The 17556-nt window shown below is 34.1% G+C and overlaps 1 protein-coding gene across 1 annotated transcript in view; it reads left to right on the top strand.

Moving 5' to 3' along the window:
- LOC105622957 (AT-rich interactive domain-containing protein 2) overlaps window positions 1-17556 on the top strand; it is a 115533-nt gene that overhangs the window by 92574 nt on the left and 5403 nt on the right. The window contains exons 5-14 of the mRNA XM_012204363.1: window positions 5839-6317; window positions 10745-11259; window positions 11696-12090; window positions 12182-12401; window positions 12485-12890; window positions 13488-13793; window positions 14621-14827; window positions 14909-16983; window positions 17110-17269; window positions 17379-17537. Of these exons, the coding sequence (XP_012059753.1) occupies window positions 5839-6317; window positions 10745-11259; window positions 11696-12090; window positions 12182-12401; window positions 12485-12890; window positions 13488-13793; window positions 14621-14827; window positions 14909-16983; window positions 17110-17269; window positions 17379-17537 (4922 nt within the window). The remainder of the gene's footprint in view (window positions 1-5838; window positions 6318-10744; window positions 11260-11695; window positions 12091-12181; window positions 12402-12484; window positions 12891-13487; window positions 13794-14620; window positions 14828-14908; window positions 16984-17109; window positions 17270-17378; window positions 17538-17556) is intronic.

The raw sequence follows: 17556 nt of genomic DNA, 5'->3' as shown, positions 1-17556 counted from the left end.
GTAATATTTGATACAAAGTATATGTATCTAACCTGTAAAAAGAGTATGCGACATATGTACACAAATATCTTATGCCTTTTTAAACCTTCTTATTATTTCTCACATCTTTTCATTTTTTCTTATGCTTTCTGATTTTCGACACACATACAACTTTGAATTGGTAGTTATTTACAATATGTTCCCATATATTAACAAAGTGAGGTTAATACGCTACTATAAATTATAAATAATATTACGAAAAACTTTATATTATGTTTATTTTCCATTATATTTTATTGTATTAATAATTTATTGTTTGTAAAATAAAATATTTTAATTTTTTTAATTTTTATTCAAAGAATCTTCCAAGTTTTAGTCAGGGAAATTTTTTTTGCTTTTTCGCTAACTCTGTAGTGTAATTGATAATTCCAATAAAAAAATTATTAAGACAATATGGAAATTATTTAAGATAGAATGGAAATAGGTTCATAAATATGAGAGATGAACAAACACAAATAGTGTGAGATATTATCACTGTAGTAATGAATTATATATTCGAATCGAAAGCTCCAATATTTAACAAAAAATTTAACGAAGAATTGCCAATAGTAATTTTTTTTTAGTATGATATCATTAAACTATAAAGACTATTATTTTCTGTCACATCTCGTCGGATATTCAAACTAATAAGGAAGTCATTATAATAAAATTGAATAAAAAAACATTAGCTTATTAGTACTAAATTGTTAATAGGAAATTAATTAAATTAACGATGTCTTTTTTACTTTTATTTTATTGGATTGTGACGCCTATTATATAAAATAATTTAGAATTTTTCGTTATTTCTACACTTGAAGAGGACGCAATAATAATGTCAAACATCTATAATTCATATTATTGATTCATGATTTTCAAAATATACGATTATTTATTTTCATAAAAAATACCTTGTGTTGGCTCACGTGGCAATCTTTCGTTAATATATCACTATGTTCTTTTTTGACAGTCAAAAAGTTACGAAAAGTACTTTTGCTCATTGATAAATTATGTAGGGAACGTTGTTTTTACGCTCGTGAGAAACTTTTGTAATTTAAAGAAAATCAGAATTAATCACTGGAATAGCTAGTTCCATAATGTTTTAATACGATATGTCTCCATGAACATGTTGACTTTGTAGAAAACTATCTTTGGTCGAGAATACAATCTGCTTGTGATACATTGGAAATCGGAATCGATCACCCGAGGAATTGGTCACTGAGGTAATTTTTGTACAAGGGCTAGGCAAATGAAATTTTGGATAAAGTAATTTTTGATTATATAAAAGTATTAAGGTAGAGACATATATAATAAAATAGACCTAGCATTAACTATATACAGGGTGTTTATTTCAGAAACACTCACTAATCATATAGTGCTATTTCTAATAAAAAACCGAATCGAAAAGTTCTCTACATTCTCTCCATTTTGCAATTTTCACAATAGTTAATGAGATATTAATTTCTAAAGATTGCCGAATAAACGAATAAAATCGATATATAAGACAATTTTAAGATATTTTTCAGTGTTCTTTGTGAAACATTTTAAAGATGTTTCTTAAAGAACTATTAAAGATATCTTAAAAGTTGTTTTATATGTCGATTTTAGATATTTTGCTCAATGAGCAACTAAAAAAAATATTGCAAAATGGTAGAGGACTTTTCGATTCAATTTTTTTATTAGGAAAAACATTACATTATTAGTGAGTGTTATTTCAAAAACATCCTGTATACTTGGGAGCAGAACGATACGAGAGGCAAAATATCGGGGCCTTTTTTTTATCCTTTTCTGCGCTCGCATTTTTGACAATAAACTTACTTTGATGCGCTCGCATTTTTGACAATAAACTTACTTTGATAATACTCAAGAATTTTATCTTTCTCATCGATTTTAACAAAATTAGACTCATTTGATACATTTTTGCACGAAATGAACAAATGTGGCAAGAAAAGTGATGCTCTGCCCTGTAGACCGAAATATAATATTAATCATTGAAGTTAACGACTACTATATTAGGTTAGGAAATCTGTTACATCGATGGCATAGAAACATGAGAATAGTAAGTAAGGCTAGTAGAATAAAAATTTCCTTTAATTTCCTTTAATTTTATCATAATTGGTGAGAAAGATAGAATTCTTAAGTATTATCCTTTTTATATCTTATTTTATTTTTTTCAGTAATATAAATGTCAAGATGCGCACGCACAGAGAAGGATAGGTTTGATTGCCTCTTACACCGTTCTGTTAAATCCAGATATATTATAGACCCAGATATATTATATTATAGAAAAATATATGAATGCTGGGTCTATCTTATATGTCTATAGGCAGAGATATAACAAAACCAATAGTTTACGAGATATTTTATATTTTATTTTGACAAAAAAATATGTATGCAAAATAGATAATTTTTAAATAAACAACTATGTGTTTTCTTTCCACTAATTGATTCATCTCATTATTCTGTTCATAAAAGTATTAAAGTACGATTATCAAAAAATTAATATTTAATATTTTATGTCAATATATCGGAATATATCTCGTAAACTGTTGGTTTTTTATATCTCTAATACTTTTATATGTAAAATTATTAGAGGAGTATATTACGTAAAAAAAATTATACAATTCCATTTACAAAAATGGAGGACTTTCATATCTTTTTGGTGCCTACACTTAGAAGAAAGACAACATGAAAAACACGTTTCCCATGAAACCGTTCCATTTTCATTTGAAACATTTTTTCCTACCTCCAAAATATGGATGTTATTTGGGTGGCCAGCTTTACATGATTCACCTCATATATATATTTTATTATATATATAGGATGTTCCCGGATTAAATCGCCAAAACTTAAAATATGAATTCAGAACCTCAAAACAAACAAACATTTTTCTCTGATATGCAAATGCTTCGTTTAAAAAATATTTATTTCTGAAGTTATATAGAACTGTAGAAATGAATAATGTCGAAATAAGGTCTATCCTCTTTATTGCTTTACAATAATAAAAATTTAATTATTAAGGTTTGTTCAAAATGATGACCTTCAGCCCGGAGACAGGCACTATATCGATGAGAAAACTTATTGACATTGTGCATCTGTAATTTCTTCGCATACTTGCACAATTCTTCATTTTCCTAATCCTTCATTTTTAATTGAAGATCATTAACAAGCATTGCATATACTTTTTGCTTTGCAGAATATCCCATACAAAAAATCTAATGGTGTTAAATCCGATGAACGCGGAGGCCAAGCACGACCGATCCATCTTCCGAGAAAATGATTATTAAGCCTTTGTCGAGGATCTCTGCCGTAGCAGGACAGTCATCCAATTGAATTGAAATTAGGAATTCATTCTTGTATTCAAAAGAATGTTTTCCAAAAAGTTCATTGTTTATAAATGCGAAAAATCCATTCGCATTCAAGCGAGCTGATAGAAAATGAGATTTAATTAAAATATTACCCATTGTGCCTAACCATATATTGAAAACCGTTGGAAATGTTATTTGTGAATTCTCATGTGATCAAACATGATTGAGAATATCTTGCCTAGTAAATATGGCCTCATCTGTTCATAAAATGTTTTATAAAATTGTGGATCATTATCTGTTTGGTTTAAAAATCAATTGCAAAATGCTCTCCTGCGAACATATCAGCAATATCCAGAAATATTAGGTATAATAAAAAGAAATCTATTATTTTTGCATGAAACTGAATGGAAAAATAATGGATTTCTTTTTACTATACCTAATAAATGTTGAACACGTTGAAGGTGGTATGGATGACATCCATCGGCTGTAAATGCCTTCCATATGATTGTGTACACACACACACACACACACACACACGCGCGCGCGCGCGCGCGCGCATACATATCATGTATCATTTTTTTAAATGCGAAATTTGAAATATAACTATTTGATGGATATATTATGAGAAATTAATTTTATTTGAATTAATAATTTTGAACATTACAAACTTAATATCTTTTTAATAATAAAATAACGTAAAAAGAAAACTTCTGGAAAGAGAAAACTTCTGATGTTAATATATTTTTTTTTAATTCAATATAATTCATATATTTTGACCCTTCCTTAAAGAGTTGTATATACTAATATTGCTATAGGTATAGCATTATGTTTAAAAATCTGGCATCTCTTTGAAAGTACTGGATAACATTTCAAATATTTTATTGAAAAGTATAATATCAGAACTTAATGCAGTTCTAATATTATACTTTTTAATGGAAATAATGATCTTAATGGAAATAAATAAGTTATGATTGATTTTTGTACAATGGAAATGAAAAATAGGCATCTCACATCTTTGGAATCCTATTTTATAAAGTTGTTAATTTTTTTGGAACTTTTTTTGGAACTTGTTGGAAATTTTCCTGAACTCTTTAAGGAAGAGCCAGAGCTCTGCCAATTATATTCTGAAAATAGAGCGCCAATTTTATGTTGAGACGGACGGGGCAGAAGGTACTCGTTCGATAATATCGTCGTGATGCTAGCCTCCACTTTCTTGTTGCATCAATCGGCCATGACCTGCCTCAATGAGCAGGTCGTCAAGCGCTGTAGGATTGGCTGCGTGACAATTCCGACAGTGATGATTGTTAGAGATACGCGCTTGTTCTCGCAACGGAGAAAAGCCTGTCCGCAGGGAAAAAGATATTCTAATCACTACGCTTGGAACAGAAACATCTCATCCAATATATCAACTCGCTGATAAGGTATAACCGAGTCAATTGGTTTTGTTATAGTTTCAATAAAAAAAAAGAGCAAGGAATACAAATGTGCTCAATATTAAAAAGTAACTTATTTTTTTGTTTTTTTTTGTTGCAAACTGTTTTTTATTTACAAAAATAGTTTTATCAATTTCGTTAAATTTTGTAATGTTTTCATATATTCCCTTAGAAATATTTCAAATTAATATTTTACAAAAGCGCGGCGTGACACTTTTTTTATAAAGGAAAGTAGTTTTTGTAGAATTGTGTTCTTTTAGTATTTGGGTGTATATATTGTACTTTATGTATATTTGTTAAAATATCTTCGTTAGATTTATTATACGTTTGCAGTATAGCTGCCAAAAGGTATTTAAACAAATATGTATGAAATATATATTTGAATCGCTTGATGTTAATATCGACTTTATGAGATAACGTGTATTTTGAAAGACGTGGTTGATTTTAATTAGCAAGATAATAACTGTGTATTTCAATTATTTTAATTGAACCGTCGCGGCAAATTTATTGTATGCTATACACTTATTGTCGGAAACGTTTTACTATGGACACGACGTGTTGGATAAACGTTTGCATGACGATCTTCACAACCATTTCCCAAAATAAATCTACGATATCCATTAATATTAATGTAATCATAACGAAAATAGAAATAATATAATGCGATGTATTTTTGAATATGTATCCTATAATGATGATTTCTTACGTTCCGAAAATTATCATTATAACCAGTTGATATAATATTTTTGATTGTTTAAATTTTATTGCTGTGTTATATTAATGAATGTAGTTTTCTAAGGTATTGAACACGTTTTATTAAAAAAAAAAATTTTTAATTTTTAGAGATTTTTTTATCGAGAAAATCTCTAAAGTATATTAACGTTATGTAATAATTGTTTTAAATCAAGTCAACTTTTTAAAGGAGATTAAGAGAGATATCTTTTCTTTCTCTACTTGCACATAAAAGAGATTGACTTTATGAATAATATATGAATAATATATGAATAAGTAGAATTGATTCAAGTAAAATTAATTTTTTTCTGCACGTATAGAATAAATTCATTCGTTCGCTTTGCTTTTAGAATCACTGCGTGATTATAATGGACTTTCATCGGACCTTTACAAATCCTCGAATTATGACAAGCTTGCGTTGTCGCTCCTGTCACCGCTGCCGAACGAGCAGGACTTTGCCATCAATGTCTGTACCCTTCTGTCGAATGAGGGCAAACACACACTGCGGCTCGACAAGTATCCTCGTTTGGTGAACATCCTCTTGGCGCACGCCGGTGTCTTTGACTCTCCTGGCACGCGGCAACTCTTCATCGAAGTGTACTCGCGTATTCGTAATTATTCCATTAATTCCTTTTGGTCGGACGTACTCGATTCCCAGGATGTGATAGATCTCACGGACGAGAGGACTTTCATGAAAAAGCCGCCCACCAATAGTCTGCCGACGTTTTCTAGGCGGAAGATTGTTGAGAAGGAGAAGCAGAGCAAACAAGATATTATTGCATTGACAACAGAGAACGAGGAATCGACGGTGTCGAATGATGTCGAAATGGTGAGAAATATGCTTATCTTTTGCCTATATGTATACATACAGAATGCTCCATTTATCTCTCGCTTTGAAATATCTCAAAAAGTATAAAAGATACGGAAAAATGTTTCGAATGAAAAGAACAGTTTCGAGAGGTATCTATTTTGATTATCTTGTTTTTCGGGGGGGGAGGGGGGGGTGAAAGCGCTAAAAAGAATATGAGGGTTATCTCTACTTTTTTAAATGGAATTGTATGATTTTTTTACTTAATATGATTTTTGTAATTAGTCTGCATATAAAAATATTAAGATAGAAATATAAAAAAAATAACATAGTTTACGATTTTTTAATATAATATTTTTATATGCAGGGGTAAATTAGAGAAATCGTATTAAGTAATGAAAAAATTATGTAATTTCATTTTAAAAAGTGGTGACTTTCATATTTTTTCGATGTTTTCTCTATACCGAAAAAGAATAGAATACGTCTTCCTCGAAATCGTTTCATTTTTATCTGAAATATTTCCATATTTTTTCATATCTTTTATATTTTTCGAGATATTTCGATGTAAAGGTTAAATAAGACACACTGCGTATGTGTACACACACATGTACACACACACACACACACACACACACACACACACACACACACACACACACACACACACACACACACACACCAGATTATCAAGAAAAAAAAATTTTTTTTAATCGGCTACTTAACTCAAAAATTTTCGTTTCATGCCAAAAGAACACTTCTAAATTTTCATCAAAAAATATTAAAATTTAGAGAGATTTCGTTAGTGAATGATTTTTAAACCAAATCGATTTTCCTTAATATATGTTTGATTTGATGCAAAAATGAAATCCGGATTTCAAATAGTACTGTGTATATTTTTTTGATTGTTGAACACAATGCAATAGTTCATTTAACCCTACAATATACGCCTTAAGAAATATATGTCGATTAATGAAAAAAAAAATGACTAAATTTCGAGTTCAAAATTGATTTTAGCAAGATCCCAAGCGTTCAAATAAGTCGTTACTCTCCTCAAATTGTAAGTCTGTTCACCCAGAATAAGATCCAATTGGAATTTTTCTCCGATTAATGTGAAGTGTATTTGTATTTGTATTTCTTAATAAGACGTATATCGTAGAGTTAAATGAATTATTTGTGTTCAGCGACCAAAAAAACATACAGTACCACTTGTAAAATCTGGTTTAAGCTATTTTTGCATCAAATCAAACATGTATTAAGGAAAATCGAAATTTTGATTTAAAAATCGTTTACTAACGACCTCTTATTTTTTGATAAAAATTTAGAGATGTTTTTTGGCATGAAATGGAAGCTTTTGAGCTAAGTGGCCGATTAAAAAAAATTTTTTTTTTCTTGACAATTTATATTGACAAATTATATTTATATACGCACGCACACGACAGTGACATGAGTCGTGAAATTGGCAATGACGTCTTGTATAATAAAAAGATTTAGGTTTGTATCCTAGTTGAAGTGTAATTTTGTGGAGTAAATGGTGCAACACTTTAAGATGTGTCTTAGCATCATTATTATTAAATTGATTATTAATTTAAATCGTAATGTTACTATTTCAGCTTCAGAACTATTCCAAGCCTGACAAATGTATACATGTATATTGTGTATATACAGGGTGTCTGGAAATAATCGCCAAATATTTCATGGGCAAGTAGAGCGGACTAAACTGAGTCCTCTACCATTTTGTAAGTTTCTCCAATAGTTAACGAGATTAAGCTTTAAAAATAATCGTGGGGAGTGGGAATAACCTGGCAAGCGCACCGTCCGAGCTATGGATGCTTGTAGCGGTGTGCGCGACACGGGGCGCTTGCCAGTCAATCTCCAACTTCCAAGGCCCGCACGCCAAACGATCGGTATACACTTCGCAGTAGTAGGCCGGGCGAGTGCGCGTATTCGGCTATCTTTAAGGATTAATATCTCGTTAACTATTGGGGAAATTTACAAAATGGTAGAGAACTTTTCGACTCAGTTTAGTCCGCTCTATCTATTCATAAAATATTTGGCGATTATTTCCAGACACCCTGTATATACATTACAAATATATATATATATACACACATATATATATGTATATATGTATGTATAATCTGTATGTAGTTTATATGAAATCAAGATATTTACTATTTGAAAAAACACTGAAAAGTATGAAATTTTTAAGGATTTTTTTTTACTCTTGAAAATCAGAGAGACTTTTATAAAATTTTCAGGGAAATTTTTGAAATTTTATGCTTATAAAGAATCCCGCACAAACCTTATAGAAATTGAATTTCGATGGAATTGGCTGAAAATGTATTATGTTGTAGATTTCCTGATAAAACTTTTTAAAACGGGCTAATACTACAATATCTTATTTTCAATGAATTACATTCTTACGTCTTTAATTGCATTTATATATATTTTTTAGTAAAAAGTCATAAGGATAATATTGAATTGATTGCTTATCATAAATGATTGGAATGTTTGATTATTGTGAGTTCCCTTGCTTCTCACAAATCGAGATGCGTGTTTATTGCGAATCCTTCGCCTCTCGCAAATTGATGCTTGAATCCGGACCACAGAAATCGACTCGCAAAAATCCAATATAAGGATAATTCTAAGAATAGAGAAGATGAAGAATAGAAAGATTGCGCTTGAGATTATTATACATTTTTGACTCGCGGGAATAATCTCGCCTATTGTAATACAAGTAAACACGCTTGAATCCAACCGAACAGAGAACATCCAGCAAGTATGCTAAATCTCACAACAATCAAACATTCCGATTTGTGAGAAGTAATCGAGTCAATACTATCCTTATAACTTTTTTTCTTAAAAATATATCTAGAAAGTGCAAATAATACGTAAGAGTATATCATACCTACGTTGAAAATAAAATTAATTAAATGTTAATTAAATGTAAAAGAAAATATTGTAGAATTAGCCCGTTTTGAAATGTTACGCTTCATAGAAATCAAACAGTTCATTATAGAGAATCATGTCTGTGGAGATTTTTTATCAGGACAAGATTTACAATGTATCAAATTTTCTACCAATTCAATTTCAATAAGATTTGTGGAACTTCTTTTATCTCTTTCAGAAAACATTATTTCTTTGATCAATATTTTCTTGATAATACAAAATGTCAATATCGATTAATAATAAGTATAGCATCCGCGTGCATTTATGTATATTCTTGTGTATCTCGCGAGTTTAAAAAAAAAATCACGATAACAGTAGGAGATATAGTACACAATAGAACAGAATAAATAATTTACTTAATACTATATTGTAGTAGATCATCTTCTCCATCTTATATAATAAAAAAATAAAAAAAATCAGAGCCAATAAGAATCTGTCTATCCTATACGTTTTATGGAAACAGAAAAGATATAGTTTGTGGAATTCTTGTTTTCTATATGGAAAAAAATAATGTGATATTAACAGCACTGGTTTAATTACAAAATAATTAATTTACATGTCAATTCAATAATAGTATTAGAAAGTAATTTAGTTTCGAGGATTTTTTCTCAAAAAACTGATTTATTTAAACATCACGTAAATGTTTAATAACTGTTGTACGATCAACATTTAATTTTCTGGCAAATTCTGACGTGGATTGTGCTGGATTCTCATCCAATAATGCTTGCAAATCTACATTTTCTAGCTTTTATCGTTAACATTAAAATCACCTCTTTTGAATCGATAGAACAAATATTTACATGTCTTAATTGATGGAGTAATATCATCATAAGTTTCTATCAAAGTTCCACCTTCCCAAGTTTGACCTTCATCGTTTTCTTTTGATTAAAAAACAAAAGTAATGTCGAAAACGCTCTTTAGGAAGTTCCATTTTTAAAATGATATAATAAACATGATCTTTACTGTGTCTTTTAACGACTAAATATCATGGAATAATATTAAAACATTAAGAAATAATAGCTATAATTGGAATGTCTTCACTGACATTAATACTATCTCACAAAACTCTCAAAATTAAATCATACTCCTAATATTAATGAAATAAATATGGTATACTCTTGTTTTAATAAAATATTATTTATTTGATTAATAATGTTTTGATTAATAATTGTCATCGAATTAACAAAATTAGTTTTATTTAGTTTGCTGTCTACTAAATTATGTTAATACAACATAATTTTTTTGTGCATCAATTTATAATATACAGTTCATTTTTGTATTACTTTTAAAGTTTCATTTAAAAATTTTCTAATTTTACTTGGAATTTTAAATAAAAGTCTTCTAGTTTCGAAAACTTTTTACAAAATTTTAGTAAATAGTGTAAAAATCGGACTTAATTTAGAGCCTCTTCATTACCAATGACATAATATGAACTCTAAGAAATTTGATTTTTTTCTTGTTCTCATGGACCTAAATACTATTTGTTATGTATATTGCAGATACTTCCAGATTGCCCACGGCTAGATTTACTTGTCTTGCACTCGGACGAGAATCTAAAAGATCAGAATCAGAATTCTATCAAGTTCGAGGAGGAAGACAAGGATCTGTTTTGCGTCGGTCGGACATTAGGTACACAGGATCCGTACGGGCAACGCGTGCTGCAAATCGCCTCGATCCTACGGAATCTTAGCTTTACGCCAGAGAACGCGACGGTATTAGGCAGGAACCGGTGTTTCCTGCGATTCGTGCTGCTGTGCGTGAGAGCGAGGTGGAGCAATTTGCATCAGCTCGGCTTCGACATACTAGGAAACATAGCGAACGAAGTTATTTTAAAGGAAGCTGGCGAGAGGATAACGAACGTTGTCCTAACGTGTGTGGCTAAGGGAATTGAGTCCCAGGACAGGTTTATTGTTATATCCTGTCTGGAGGTGCTCAACAAGATTAGTCAACAAGATAGTAACGAAGAAATTGTCACATTTGGTCTGGCAGACAATGTATATGAACTTATATGCAGGCAAGTGTATATTATATGTATATGTATATTTATATAATCTTTTTCGGCAGAAATCAATTAATTTTTAGAGATTTCTGTTAATTGAAACAAATCATAAAATGTAGTTCCTAATGAAAAAGATTGTAAAGATTGAATATTTTGGGCAAATATTTTGTGATATTTTTTCATATAAAAAATAAAAATAAAAATCAAATCATGTATATAAAAGATGTTTCATTAAAAATAAAAGTTTGTGTTATGTTAAAAGCAAATTTTTTTGTTTCAATCTAAAATTCAATAAGAAAACTGTTGTATACAAATAATTGTAATATTTAGTAATTTTCTGAAAACTTACACAATTACGATATCTTTTATCAATACTATTGATAACGATCGTGAGTATTTTTAATACGTTGCGTTGTTACAAAGCATGCGAAATTTCGTTGTCTGCTTGCAGATTTCTAGCTCTAAGTGACATAGCCCTCTTAGTGTATACTTTGGAATGTCTGTACGCTTTAACGTCGCTGGGTGAGAGACCATGCACGAGCGTCGCGCGGGTCCGCGGTGCCATCGATACGTTGGTCGCCCTCGTCACTGTGGAGGCGCAGAGTTACGGCCCGAAAGCTTGTATTCTCATGCGAGTTGTTGAGACAGTGTCGACAGTAGCAGCACAGCAGAACACTACAGGTCAAAGTTCTGTCCCCGCCTCTCCTGCCACACCAGCCACGACGACTGCGTCCGCGTCCACTCCGTCTACGCCGGCAACGATTACCACAACACCAGCACCTGCCAGTCCAGCATCTTCTCGACCTACGACTCCCGCCGCGACCTCGACCAAATCGACAACGCACAGTACGTGATTGAAATTTTTTTTCGCTTCTTGTTTAATGAAGTCGCATATTCTTCTTTTTTCTACATTTCTGTTTCTTCACTGTTTATTTAGAAGTAGTGGAGACAGCTAACGCGATTCAACAACAAAATGCGCATCAGCAGATTATTCAAGAGAACGAACAATTCGCTCTAGGCTGGGTGAAAGCGACTTTTGAACTCACACCCGGTGTACGCATTGAACAGGAGGAATTGTATAAAAAGTATCTTGGCTGCTGCACGAAGATTGGTAGACGAGGCGTGATAGCACCACTGCATTTTCCCAGATGCGTCAGGTAATTACTTCGAGACATAAATCATTATCACAATCCTTGTTGCATTAATACACGTTTGTTTTATAATGAAAACGTCTGTACAGATCCGTTTTCGGCAATATTGTGGGGCCGAATCCGTTGAAGGGCGAAAATACCGGTACCCAGTATTACGAAGGCATCCGAGTACGGGCCACACCCGCGCCGATCACTTATCCGAGCCAAACTACCGCTGCTGTCGCGACTAATACATCACTGATTCCGGCGATCAACACTACTCCAGTAAAGGTGCTTCCCGTTCAACAGCGTACAGTCAAGAATATAAGTCCCGCACCCGATAGCACGGCCGTTCCCCAGGTCGATAATCCCGCTGCGTCGTCCGGGACGCAAACGACCTCCACTCCCGCGTCTCCCATCCTCAAGGCCCAATTGTCCGCACCGCCGAAACCCCCGTCCAACAACACCTCGAGTCAGTCCCAAAATCCAGTGACCAAGGTTGATTCTAAAAGTCAGGTGGGTCCGAATCCTAGTTCTCTCTCTATACCATTCTCTGCCATTCTCGTTTATGACCTTGGTTCTCACTTTGGTTGTATTGTAGCTTCGTAATGCTATTCTTACTGTTGGTTTTCCCTTTTAACACGAGCTAGAGCTACTTCCTTGTAACACAGAGGTGAGAGAGTTCTTTTTGCATGTCTCGTGAATCCTCAATTTAGCGTTCTATATTCGCCGAAAGAATAGATGAGAGAGATGTAGATAAGTAGAGTAATTATAAGAGCAATGTTTGTTTTTTTTGCGAAAAATTTCAGTTTATTTAATAAATTATTTATTATTATATAAAATTTTATGTAGGATGAAATATTATATATTTTCTATTCGTAATCATTGCTGCGGTTATAGTCGATAAAATATCGACTAGAATTATTTCCAAGGAATCATATTGTCTGTGATTTACGCTTGTCAAACGCTTCTTCCGACTGCGTAAATAGTAGCTACGCTATAATATACGAGATATATCGCAGCATGTGCTCATGTAAACGCTTGAACTATACTTTCCGATGCTGTAATTCGCTGTGGTGGTTGAAATTTGTATGTTGCCTCCTTGTCGATTAGGTATCAGTATCGCATCCGCATCTGAGTCAAGCGTTACTAGCAAGCGGCTCCCAAACGCCGCCGCAGCAGCCGCAACCGCAGCCACAGTTACAATGTGTCCAGGTAGTTGCTAAAGAAGATAATCGAAGTGGCACTACGTCGAGTTCCATAATAAAAAGCCTATTGGCTACTAAGGTAACAGTCAGCAGCGACTGCATGCCCAGTGCTGCTGCGACTTGTGTGTCTACCCCTACTGCCTGCGTAACAAACACTACTGCTAGCATCGCATCCAGCATCAGTGCCAATCAGCTAATAACCAGCAACCAGGTATCATTGTTGTATATTAACAAAAATAAGTAGTTCACTTTTTTTGAGATTTTTCTATTTTTGTCTGGAAAGTACTAAATCGAGATCTTGAGAGTTTCGTTCTGTTAATGTTTTTATGATTTATTACAATATCCGAAGGATATATATAATAAAAAATGTATTAAGTGTGTTTAAAATTAATTACATATGTAAGTAATCTAAAATAAAGAGGAACTACTATATAAATTATCACATACATGTGAATTGTAATTGTCTTATTGTATACGAAAGATAAGTTTTAACTTTATTTGCTTATCTATTATAGAATCTATTAGAAATAACACACATTATATTCTAAGAATCTCGCATCAAACTACTTTTCTATTTTTAGTAAATTATTACAGGCTATAACTATGCAGGAATATATAATAGATTATTTATTTTATTTTTTTTTTTAGTACTACTTGTCAAAATGTTTGCTTATGATGTAGTGTTGGTTGATGTATTCAAACTTTGTTATGTATTTCTTTGTTCTTTTGGAATACGAATTTAGACCAGAGAATGTCCTCTCTCCTTCCTTTCTTGACGAATATATATGTTACAATAAAAGAGCCATTAGCAATATTTAACAAAGTATTATTCTGAAATATAAATGAAATAAAAGTATTCATAATATCAAATACTAACAACAGCATGGTTTTTGATTGGTGAATTCGATTGTTCTTTTGATATTTATTCTATCATAAATATAATAAAAAATCGTTGTGAGCGCGTGAAAAGTGATACAATCATTGTATTATGGGAGAAAAACTTGATTCCCGATTAATATTATTACGGATATTTTCTAGGTTGCCCAACGTCAACAACAACAGAGATTATTACAGCAACAGATGACGAGTATAATACAGCCCGCTGCACCCGCGGCCACTCCGGCCACAATACTCCCAAAGACTCTCATCAACACTAAGCAGAAACCGGCAATCGCACCCATTCCTGCCAAAAAGATACAAAGGCTCAATGGGGCCAAATTCGTTGTCACTAATAACTGTGAGAAGGTAATGATCACTCTTACAAGTTCACAGCTTGACGAAACCTTGTATAATATCTTATTATTTCGAACATCTCACATGTTCTAGACTGAGATAAACGATAACGATAATACCAATCAAATTATCACGTCCACGACTACGGTGATAAATCCGACTGAAAACCACATATCCTCACCGGCAAAGGTCTGTCGTCCGCCCTTGACAACAGTCAACCTCGCCACCGCTACACTGAACAAAACAAATCAACGCATGACATGCACTTCCATCGCCGAAGATTCGGACTCTACCAATAACTCTTTAGCATCGAGCAGCGGTATCGGTGGTAGTAGAGACTGTTCCTTCAGAGTGGAAGAGGAGAATATGCCGACAAGTTTCGAAGGTATTCTACTTAACGGCGCGCCGACAAGCAACAATATGGATATCGATGCGCAGGAGGACGGCTCATCCAAAGATTCATCGAGCGTGAGCTCGAAAGACAAGCCATTACAGAGTATGATGTTGGTGGACTTGCTCGAGAGGAAGGTTGATAAAGAACCGATTCTGAATGGCGTTCTCAGCAAGAATTCAATTAATGAGAAAGAGATGGATTTGGTGGAGAATCATATCAAGAAGGTATTAAAAGAATCTCCCGCCGAAATGAAAATAAAGTCCGAGATAGAGAGTGGCAATGTTATACAGAACGAAGTGTCCGAGGATACTCTAATCGAGGCGCCACGAGGAATCAAGAGATCAGCTAGTGAGTCAGATGAGCTAGATATCAAAAAGCCAAAGTATTCCAATGGCACAATGTCTCCTGATCCAGCGGTCGATTCGACCACAGCAGAATCTACGGTATCAAGTATAAAATCCGAGGAGCAGGATGACGATAAGGACAGCGAAAAAGTAACTGTTTCTTCCACTGCGGCGAATTTGTATGCTGCTCTGGCAGCAGACTGCATAGAAGATGAAATCGATTTGGAAGAACAAATGAACATTAACAAGGATACAATAAAGGAAGAAGCATCAGCGACGGCGATAACACCGACGACAGTGACGGTAACAGGATCGGCAATAACGACAGCAACGGCAACAGTATCGATGGTAGCGACGGCGACGGTGGCGATGCCAGCAACAGCAACGATGGCAGTGGCAACGGCGTCTTCAACTTCTCTTCCTCCTCCTCTTCATGTAAAGACGGAAACGACGCCAGTTCTTGTGAAAGAGGAGCCACCGACTCTACACATCAAGGAAGAATCTCATATATTCATCAATCAAATTGCAAGCATGAATCAAGCGTCGCAGCCGCAACCACCATCGCTTCAGCAACAACAGCAACAACTTATAGTTACAACGCCTAGGCAAATAGTCGTGCAGCAAACGATCCCGTCGAGCAATCAAGTGATTATTCCTACCACGTCGGTAAAGGGCAGGCAGCCTTCACAACAACCGCAAGTACTCTTACAGCAGAGCGCGGGCGGACAGCTGCAATATGTAGTATCAGGCGGTGTACCTGGTCAAAACTATGTATTGGCACAACCACAGACGGCCTTGGTGCAGGGTCAAGCGCAAACCGTCCTTGTGGCACAGACAACACAGCAACAGGGGACTGGTACTAAGACAATTATCATATTGCAACCGCAGGCCACTGCGCAACCGACCCCTCAAAAGATGGTGGCAATGACGCCACAAGGACAGCAGGTGGTCGTGACACAAGTTCCTCGTCCGATTCTACAGAGTCCGGCGCTTGGCAACATTCCGCCACCTCTTGTACCCACATCCGCCACTATCCCGCAAGCCTCCATTATAGTCAACAGCTCGATAGCGCAGACTAATCCAAACACTGTGACTGTCACAATCCCAGCGATGGCCCAACAAACTCCAGTATCCACCAGCGTGCCGTCCAGAGTGGTGACGCCTACTCCGGCGTCTACGCCGCCGCCTACTAGGCCCACAACTCCGCATCAAGCAGCGGCTACTCATGGTGTGTCTACTGTCAAATCATCACCTGCTACCAAGATCGTGAAGACGGTAAGTTCATCGACCTCCACCGAGCCTGAGTCGAAACCCTCTACAAGCCAACAACAGCAGCAACAGCAGACGCCACAGCTAATGCAGGAGAACAAAACCATTACAATTAAAATTGATCCTAACGCTTACCTGTGCGAGTGGCGGGGCTGTCTTAGGTAAGTTCAAAAATAAATTTTTTAAATCAATTTTATTAAACAATTTTGTAAAAGCTGTCGAATAAAGTACAGTTATATTTATGAGATGTTATGAATTTTAATGAAAAATATCTCAAATTATTTTAGACAATTTAAAACACCGCATGAAGTTTATCTTCACGTTTGCGAAGCCCACTGTCCGAGTGGTGGTGAGGAAATATTGTGTCTGTGGGCGAGTTGTGACGCTCTCAAGAGACGCAAGTTTTCGTTAATGACGCATCTCTATGATAGACATTGTAACGCGGACGTAAGTAATCTTGCATCTTACTATTCGTGATTTTTTTATTGGATAATGAAAATTATATCGAATGATACTTGATACCATGAGATTTATATTCACATTTTTCTCTCCTTAGACAATGTCAATGAGAAGGAAACAATTAACAGTGACGGGTAAAACTGAAGTCTCTACGTCTACGCCTCCGACTCCGCATCATCCTGGATACGCACCCAACGCGGCATTCCATGCTATTAAACGGCATGCTCTGGAATTCGTTAATCCTAAAGAGCTAATGGTAAATTTTTTAATGTTTT

Source organism: Atta cephalotes, assembly GCF_000143395.1.
Source record: "Atta cephalotes unplaced genomic scaffold scaffold00051, whole genome shotgun sequence".
Lineage (NCBI taxonomy): Eukaryota > Metazoa > Arthropoda > Insecta > Hymenoptera > Formicidae > Atta > Atta cephalotes.
This window is presented reverse-complemented; position numbering and strand designations above follow the sequence as displayed.